The 9,835-nt window shown below is 34.8% G+C and overlaps 1 protein-coding gene across 1 annotated transcript; it reads right to left on the bottom strand.

Moving 5' to 3' along the window:
• Positions 1-7,935: 7,935 nt before the first annotated feature.
• LOC107894777 (germin-like protein subfamily 1 member 7) lies at positions 7,936-8,934 on the bottom strand. Its single transcript, XM_016819998.2, has 2 exons — positions 8,788-8,934; positions 7,936-8,584 (listed from the first exon to the last, which is right to left on the bottom strand). The coding sequence occupies exons 1-2, from the start codon at positions 8,909-8,911 to the stop codon at positions 8,046-8,048; spliced, it is 663 nt and encodes a 220-aa protein (XP_016675487.1). The 5' UTR covers positions 8,912-8,934; the 3' UTR covers positions 7,936-8,045.
• Between the last annotated feature and the right edge of the window lie 901 nt (positions 8,935-9,835).

Genomic DNA, 9,835 nt, shown 5'->3' with positions numbered 1-9,835 from the left:
TTAGTCCTTAAACTCTCCTCTTAAAGGCTAGGCAATTTTCTGTGAAATGTCTCTGGTTTCTCGCATGGTAAGCACAACTAGCATTTGGGTCGTACCATTTCGGGTATGGGGGCCTCAAGGGTGCCATATAATGTGGGGATATCAATTGCTTCTCTAAAACTTTTGGGTACAGTTCCCCATATGACACAGGAATAGGGGTAAATTGTAGTCTCTCGGAATTGGGTTTTGCTGGCCTCTGCTCGTTTTTGGGTTGACCTTGGGCGGGTATTGTATTTTGTGGGAATGTGGCGGCTGGTCTCGAGTTACTTGTGGCGTAAACGGGGTAAGAAGAGTAAAGAGGCGGTGTTTGGTAGTAAGGGGTTTGAGGAGGGTAATAAAAATTTGGAGGTGGATAATTTCGAGGTCGGGGTTGGTTTGGATATGGATTAGGGGTATAACAGCTTCCCATTCCCACCATGTGGGCTTCTAGTTCTTTCTTCTTCATGGGTGCTACCCTTCTTGAACTTTCTTGACCTTCTATTCTACCGCTCTTGACGGTGTTCTCTATAAGCTCACTGGATATTACAATATCTGCGAAGTCCTTCGTGGCGCTTCCCACTAGTTTGTCATAAAACGGCGTCTTTAAGGTGTTGATAAAAAGGACGGTTATCTCCGTTTTCGTAAGAGGGGGTTTCACTTGGGCTGAGACGTCCCTCCATCTCTGCGCATACTGTCTAAAAGTTTCTGACGGCCTTTTCTCCATCATTTGTAAAGTCATCCGATCAGCCACCATATCTGATACATGCTTGTACTGCTCACAGAATACCAACGCCAAGTCTTTCCAAGATCGGATCCTTTCCTTATTGAGCTGGTTGTACCACCGAAAAGCCGATCCTACTAGACTATCTTGAAAATAATGTAGAAGTAGCTTATCTTCGTTCACGTAACCGGTCATTTTTCGGTAAAACATGACAAGATATGCTTTTGGACATCTTGTCCCATCGTATTTTTCGAAGTCAGGCACCTTGAACTTCGGAGGCAGAATTAGATCAGTTACCAAACTGAGTTCTTTAGCACCTAATACTGAGAAGGCTTCAGTGCCTTCTATTGCCTTGAGTCTTTCTTCCAAACTCCTATACTTCTCTTGAGCCTCGTGATAATCTATTTTCAACTTGGCTATTTCGGCCGGATCATCTAAATCTGGAACTACAGGATTGGCAGGGGTTGCTCCGGGATTTGACATAAATGTTCCTTGCCCTAGATGAGTAAATGGCATAGGTCGTTGTTCCAAGCCTGCGGATTCCCTTTGAGTATACCCTCTTTGTGCTACATGGGCATACGGTGGAGTGAATCCTGGGGGATAGAGTTGATCCTGGTCATGATTAATTCTCGATTGAGGTTCTATACTGTCGGGGTTCTGCATGGGTCCTTTTCCTTTGACCAAAACTGACATCATCTCCATCATTCTAGCCATTTGATTCTTTTGTTCAAGTGATTCCTCTCGAGATCTTACTATCAAATCCCTCGTTTCTTGCTGTGACTTAACCAGTTGTTCTTGTAATTCCTTCTTGACTCTTTCCATCTTTTCGATTCTTTCATTGAACTCAGCCTCCATTGCTCTAGCTTGTTGACGCGTTTTATACGAATGGCGTGGTTCCAGATTTGAAGTGTTGCAACTGCTAATTATATGATTCTAACCTTAGCGAATGATTATGGGATATGTATATGCAATGAATGAATGAATAAATGTTGAATGAATGTCAGTCATGAAAGAAATGGGAGAAATTGGTGTTGATCTCGAGATAGTCCCTATTAGGCATTTCATTCATCAAAAGAGTTCATTACAAAACATTTCGCCATTTTTGATTCGGCCATTACACAAACTTCCTAGCTATATCGCCATATCTCTTTACTCGCTCTAAGAACTCCGATATGCTCGATTGTTGGTTCGGCAAAAATTGGCAACTGAGATCCTCTGCTTCATCTGATAATTGTACCATGTGCACAGCCGCTTCACGGATTTTGTTGATCAAAAAGCCAAGTTGCATTTCTCTTTCTTGGAGGTTTTTTTTATAAGCGTGAGTGTCTCTATCATATTGATCATTCTTTTCTTCCAAGGCTTTTAAGAGAGTATCCAATTGTTGCTGACGAGCTCGAAACGCATCTTCTAGATCCCGTACTCTTTCTCTTAAGCTTTGACGTTCAGATTGACTGGTTGTCCATTTGGTAGACATAGCTTCGTGTTTAGTGCTTTTCTTTCTCAATTCTACCATAACCCGCGCAGCCTTTTCCTCCTCCTTTTCTGCCCTCTTTTTCTAAAATTCTATCCCGCCTTTAGCATTGTTTAATTCTTCTCTCCATTTTGTTGACGACTTACTCAACCCACTATTTTTTATAGTGACTCTTAACTTTTTATTTTCCAGATTAAGGTCCCTTAAGTCATTTCTTACGACTTCAACTTCTTTTTGTACTTTCTCAGTTTTAGACCTTTCGATCTGGACGTCGATCTTCAACTGGTAATTTTCTTCTTGAAGAATACTAATGTCCCGCAACATTTTGACCTTTTCGCGCTCAAATTCCTATTTTGCTATTTCTAGCTCGGATGGCACTTTTGTCGAGAAAGGATTCTGGATGGTGTAATTTATCGGCGAGATTTGCTGGGTGTTCACCCGTTGCTTTCTCTATATGTCGTAATCTTGGGTGAGGGTATTAGCATATAGAGCTAATTCCATGTGATGAATTCTCTTCCAAGACTTTGTAGTATCTTAGACCCTCTTCATATATCCTTCACCCGCAAAAGCAAACTCTGATTGTGCTAATCCTCCGGTGGCGGGTACGAATTGTCGTGAAGAAAATTGCCTTTGGACCATTAACGGAGCAAATCCAACTCCTCCCCATAACCCGAGTAGTGGCACCCAATCTTGATTTTCGACCTTGTATAGCAGAACTGACGGGCGTATCCACGGGGCTCTCCAAGTTATGTCATCAGCGCGAAGATTCTGAAAGACTAAGACCCACTGTTGTTCGGTGACCTCCTTCGGCTATTCTTTCTTGAGATAAGCTTCTAACGGGGAGAATATTTTAGAAAACATATGGAACAGTGTGCGCTCTACTTTCCAGAAGTGGCTTAGAATCCAAACATTGAGTAGCTGCGCGCATCCGATAAAACGGCCTTTCCCTTTCTTTTTACAGCTACTTAGTGATCTGAAGGTTTCGGCCAGAATAGTTGGGACGGGGTTGATTCCTTGTTTTAATCTTTCGAAGAAATCTACCATCGCAACTTCTATGTGTCCAAGGACCTTCGGGAAGATGATCAAACCGTAAATGGCCAGAGCGAACAGATTTACCCTTTTCAACATGTCGGGATGGTTCAGAATCAAGTCTCGTAGGGAAGACCATGGAATACAAATGGTTTCATTTTTTTTCTTTATCTATTTTTCGGCCCACGCGTCAGTCATGTCTGTCAATCTTACTAACTTTTTCTTGAAGGTCATTGGCTTAGGCTCCTTCACATATATCTTATAGGGTTGTACATTATCGACACGGAGCAAAGCAGCGTACTCCTCTATAGTCGGAGTTTGAAGATAAAACATGCGTAAGCCGGATCCCAAAATCTGACTATGGCTTGGATCAATCGTTCGTCTACGTTGACAGCAATCAAATTAGCTATGTCTCCATATCTCTCGGTGAAGATACCTCTAGCATCTGAGTCCCATTGATTCCAAACCCGAGCCAAATCTTCAAAGTTATTCTGGCAAACATTTACAGTTACATGCTCGGGCAAATTGGCAATACATCCCTCCACTAGACTATCCCCTCTTTCTTTCTGAGTCTTTAGAGACCAGTCTCGTACCGCGGCATTTCTCTCGGTTGTTTGTATAATTGACTCTTCCATTAGAAACCCGTTTTTTGGAAACCGATCTCTAGTCAACACCTTCCTAATATGATGCCTATAATGCATGATGTAAAATAAGAATAAAAACAAACAAACTTGGTTAGCACAACACATATGAACAGAGAAAAACTGTAGACAATCTAATAAATTAAGCTACTTGGTCCAATGGACTCGATTCCCTTGTATAGAAAGCGTAAATGTAAAAGAAACAGAAGGTAAGATGTGTTTTTCCTGTGTACTTATTTCGGTGACTAGTAAACGGGCGGAGGTTTGGCATGGCTCTAGTTGGATGGCTCGTATGGTTCACTATATGCGGTTTTGGTTTTAGATGGGTACTCGAATCGTCTATACTGTCATCTACTAAGATTAGTACAGAGCCTCGGTCATGGCCCATCATAGGCTTACGAGATCAATTCGAGGGATTACATTTACTTATGCCTATGCGGAGGGACAAGTTAACTCACGAAAGCATAAGTCATATGTAACCCTAAAGTATTCACTAGCCTGTGCGGAGAAACGAGTTAACTCACGAAGGCGTAGCGTTTACTTTCACTTAACAGGGACGGAGCCCGGGTATAGAGCTCATGTTATGCAACAAAAATGTATGTGCACGGTGCGTGGGGAGAAACTTGCAAACCTTTCATTTATTTTAAAACTACAAAACTAAAACCATAAAACTTAAAGCTGAAAAACGAAAGATAAAACAAATTAGGAGATATGTATGTATGATTTTTTCGAAAATAAAACTTAAGGATCATGATTAAATATTAATTTGAACACGGAACTTTGAAAATTTTGACAACACGCGTTTAATTCAACTGACTCTCAAAAATGTTCCCCAGTGGAGTCGCCAACTGTATCGACGTAAAAATTTTAGCTTAGCTTGGTCACTAATTGTGGCGATTTATTGAAAAAAAGTTTGAAATTTGACGTTTGATTTTTGAAATAAACAGGGAGTCGCCACCGATCCTTTTTCCTAGGTGTGATCAGACACCTATTAGATCTCTTATTAAAACAAATAAAACGCTGAGTTTAGGTCTACGTTAAAATCCAAAGAAAAAATTAGGGTTCGGGAGTCGGTTACACGCGAGGAAGGTATTAGCACCCTCGCGACGCCCAAAATTGGTATCTTATAAACACGTGTAGTCTTGATTTTCAAAGATACGAGTTCAATATAGGATTTCATCGTGATCCGTTTGAAAAGACAAGAATTTTCAATCTTTTTGATTTTTTTTTGAGAAGGATATACCGATTTAACACAAGTTGATTGATGTTCACCCAACATAGCGATGAAATTGACGACTTGGTGTTAAACCAATATGTTGCCTTATGCATTGAAATTAATTGGAAAACAAGAATAAGATTTTCGAAATAATGCAAAGCAAATTGATATGAAATAGAAATAAATAAAAGTGCCAGGCATATATTAAAACAAATAGTAAATATGATAATAATATTAAAAATAATAATCATGCATGCGATATTAAACGTAAATAATGATAATATTAAACATGAAATAAAAACAACGAATATATATACATAATAATAATAATATTAAAAGTGTGTACAAAAAATATATATAGTAATAGAGTCAAAAATATACTATACATAGTATTTAAAATGTATATATAAAATAGGGAAAAAGACTAACTAATATAGTAAAAACGCATATACATATATGGTATTAAAAATGTATATAAAAGAAAATATGCGTGTAAATATATGTATATAAGACCGTATAAAAGTATACAACTATGATACTAAAGTATATATGTATATACAATTAGAATATTTATTGAAACTAAAACTAATACTAATAATAGCAAAATAATAAAATAATATAGTACAAAAATATGTAACTAAAAACACTATAATATGAGTACGTACATATAATATAATATTAAAATATACATAATATATACATATATAAAACATGTATTAAGATTAATAATAATAAAGATGATATAAAGATATGTACATGAAATAATAAAAAACATAACTAATAAAAAAAAGGGAAATATACGATATAAAACATATGCTATATATATACATTAGAAGTGATAAATAAAAATATTTATGTGATAAAAATACGTACGTATATATATAGTAATAACGTTAGAAATACTCAATATATAATATTTAAAAATATATATAATAATACAAAAATATATATAGCGTAGTATTAAAATATAAACACAATATATACATTTTGAAACTAATAATAAAAAAACTATTGATAATACTTCACAAAGTACATATATATTAAAAATATACCTAATAATATATATAAATATAATATTAAAAGTACGTAACATATAAATATAAATATATACACATGGTACAATACATAATATGGGCACATTAGAAGTAGTAATAATAATAATAATAATAATAATAATAATAATAATAATAATAATAAAATTAAAGTAGAGTAACGAAAAAAGGTAAAAAAAGGATGAAATTGAATTAAAAACTAAATTTTGGGGCCAATTTAAAATTAAATCTAAAGAAAAGGACGAAATTATAACATGCGCGTAATTTGGAGGGTCAAAAGCGCAATAAATCCATTACTCAAAACGTTGCGCAGTACAGGGGACCCAATTGAAAAATACTAAAAATTATGGGGCCAAATTAAAAATAAGAAAACTTGATTGTAAAGCCCCAGAAAAGCGGAAGGACTGCGCACATAAATAGCCAATTCAAACAAAAACACGCAGATCTTGAGACGGGTCGGGTCGGACGGTTCGGGTCATGTTCAAAACGGCGTCATTTTGGGGCTTAAGTACAGCCTCCAAAACGACGCCGTTTTGGAGGGCTATAAATAAGCCCAATTTCAAGTGGGTTAGGATGGTGTCCAGTTTGGGTTTTAGGTGGCAAGAAAGTAAAACGAAACGAAAGAGTAGAGATATTTGGAAGACCATTTGTGGGTTAGGATGGTGTCCAGTTAATGTTGAAGACACTGATATTAGGTTCCTAATATGAAAATAGTGTCCATTGAATACACTTGTTTCTGCTAGAAATCCAGTTCTAAGAAGAGAAGAAACTGGTTTCGAATCTGCAACTGTTTTTCTATTTCAAAACTCTGACCTCATTTATAATTATAATAATAAACATTTTTTCTTGACGCAAAATTTGGCTGGTTGAATGGTTGGGTTTTGAAGGTATATATCAAGTGGCTCTGGTTAACTGCTACTTTGAATTTAACCAGATGGAAGGTCCCAAACGAACTAACTTGGGTAAATTATTTGATATATATATATCATCTGCTGCAGCAAAAGAGCAATTTAAATCCCAATGATTATTTGCATTTAAATCCGAGGAAATAAATGAAGCAGTTTAGAACAATTTCTATAAAAAAAAGTTTATAGAATAAAATGATTTTTTTTTAATATTTTTAAGGTTAGCATACTTATAATTTTTTAAAATATTTCTTTTATAATTTTCAAAAATAGATTAAGAAATTTTTAGGTTTTTTTTATAATTTTTTAACTCTTTAAGATTTTTTTGGTTTTGTTAATGATTTTCTTTTAATTTCTCATGTCTATTTTTTATTTTTAAAAAAAATTTGAAGTATGTTTTTAACTTTTTCTTGATATGTGGTATGGCTTAACATTTTTTAACAGAAATTTATATTTGGATAATAAAAATTACAAAATGAAAACAAGGAGCCAAACTAATAAAAAATAAATACCCAAGTCGTGTATATATACATATATCATAGATTATGAATAGCATGATATTATTCCGTCCAAATTAACTTGAATTATCTTATATATAAATTTATAATTACTTCAACAGGTTGTATGTACATCATCCCTAGCTATATACATAAAAATAGTTTTAGATAGATGACAATTGAAATATTTATATATACACAAATATAATTTATCTTTTCCAAATTCAATTATTACAAAATTTGAATAATATTTGAATTTCAATGGTTAATAAAAAAAGATATTTTCATGTTTAAGTGAAATCTAAATTATTTTATGGATTTAAATTAAAAACAACTTTCAATTTTATAATATGCTAAACATGTTTGCATAAGAAGAGGCCCCCCAAAGAACATCTTTTATTTTATATTTCAGAAAATAAAATAAAATTTAATGTTACTATAAATAACAAATGACCACTTCAAACATCATTCAACATTTCTCCTATTGTTATCCCATTAGAATTCGGATTGAAGATTCTTCACCATTTTCCTATCCAGATTAAAAGCCTTGGCAAGAATATCAGCATTAATGGAAGGGTTTGAGCCAAATACTGCATTTGCGATAGTGATCACCCCTGGATTTTCACTGCTAAGACCAGCAAAGGCGACAGCGTATGTGTTCCCTATGTTGTACTGAAAGTGAATGAGACCCACAGGAAAAACAAAGACATCTCCGGGATATAGGACTTTAGAAATCAAACGATTATCTGGATTCGATGTAACGAAACCGACATGGAGTGTGCCTTCCAGAACAACTAGAATCTCTGAGGCACGAGGGTGAGTGTGAGGAGGGTTCAGACCACCGTTAGGTGCATAGTCAATTCGAACCATAGATATCCCCAATGTGTGAAGTCCTGGCATCTGTGCAACATTGACAGGTGTGACAGTTGATCCAAATATGTTGGATGTGTTTTTGCGGATATGGAGACCTGAAAAGTAGAATTCATCTGCTTTGGCAAGCTTTGCGTCTTTGCAGAATTTTCCGTTGACAAACACTGCATGAAAGCAAGAAATGTCGGTCGATGATTTCATGTTACTAACACTTGAGTATAAATGCCGAATATCAGCATATGTTGGACATGGATGTGATAGATATGAGTGTCAACGGTCTTATGATTGATATCCCATTCATGTCCGGATATACATTACAGACACAAATATCTTAAGAAAAACGAAAGTATTTGAAGAGAAGACATACCAGAGCCCTTGGGATCATTAATGGCTACACAAAAGTCCTGAAGAGGGCTAGGATCAGAGGCAAAGGTCAAAGACGATGCAAGAGCCAAGATGAAAATGGCTACTATAATCTGAAGGGCTTCCATTTTTTGTATTTGGTAGAGTTAGCTTCTATTTCTTTCTTGGGCATGAGAGGCTCTGCATGGATGAATCGCCATTTATAGGTTCTAGTCATTGAACCAGTCTATGATTTTTGCTTATTTTAATTAATTTTCTTTAATTTATGCCATAGCTGACAGTACATATAGAAACAACCGAATCAATTTTAATTACTTAGTGAATCAGCAGGCCTGCATAAAAGAAGTAATATAATTCATCTTCCTTTGCTTAAATCAGGGCATATTGAAACAAAAGATTAATTTTCAGACATAAGATGTTTCTGTTTTTTTTCTTTCTTGAAACTTGGCTCCGGCAGAATTGGGTCAATTAAAGATAATTTAACATTGCTGGTTTTTTTTCTTAAAATTGGAAGTGACTCAAACATCATCTGAAAATGAAGTTTGATCTTGGTTTTCATGACTCTTACTATGTAAGGAATTGTTTATTCTAAGGAATATCATGTATATTATGATTTATAAGTTGGATATCATATATATATATACACTATAGCAATTTGATGTTTTATTATAAAGAAACATTCTTTCATTTGCCGGTATAAAAAAATTTCATTTGTAATTATTAATTAATTAAAAAGATTAGTAAAGAATTTAGAATAAATTTAATAAATGTAATTATATAATATTTAAACATCATTAATTTACTTTAATAAAGTATGCAATAATGCAAACCAAAATATTATTGCAGAAAAGAACGGTTTGTGGGCTTTGCGTAGAGGATCTTTTACATGCTATCAGGAATCGTTGTGGCTAAAGGTATTTGGTCACAGGTTATTTCTATTGACAAACAAGTATAGTTCTTTTTCAGGAGATTTACAGAATTGGCTTGAATTTAATTTGAGAAATCGTCGAACTATTTTTATTAGAGAGATTCACTGGCGGTACTTATTTGGG

Source organism: Gossypium hirsutum, chromosome A13, assembly GCF_007990345.1.
Source record: "Gossypium hirsutum isolate 1008001.06 chromosome A13, Gossypium_hirsutum_v2.1, whole genome shotgun sequence".
Taxonomy (NCBI): Eukaryota; Viridiplantae; Streptophyta; class Magnoliopsida; order Malvales; family Malvaceae; genus Gossypium; species Gossypium hirsutum.
Note: the sequence above shows the minus strand (reverse complement) of the source record. Positions and strands in the feature narration are given on the sequence as shown.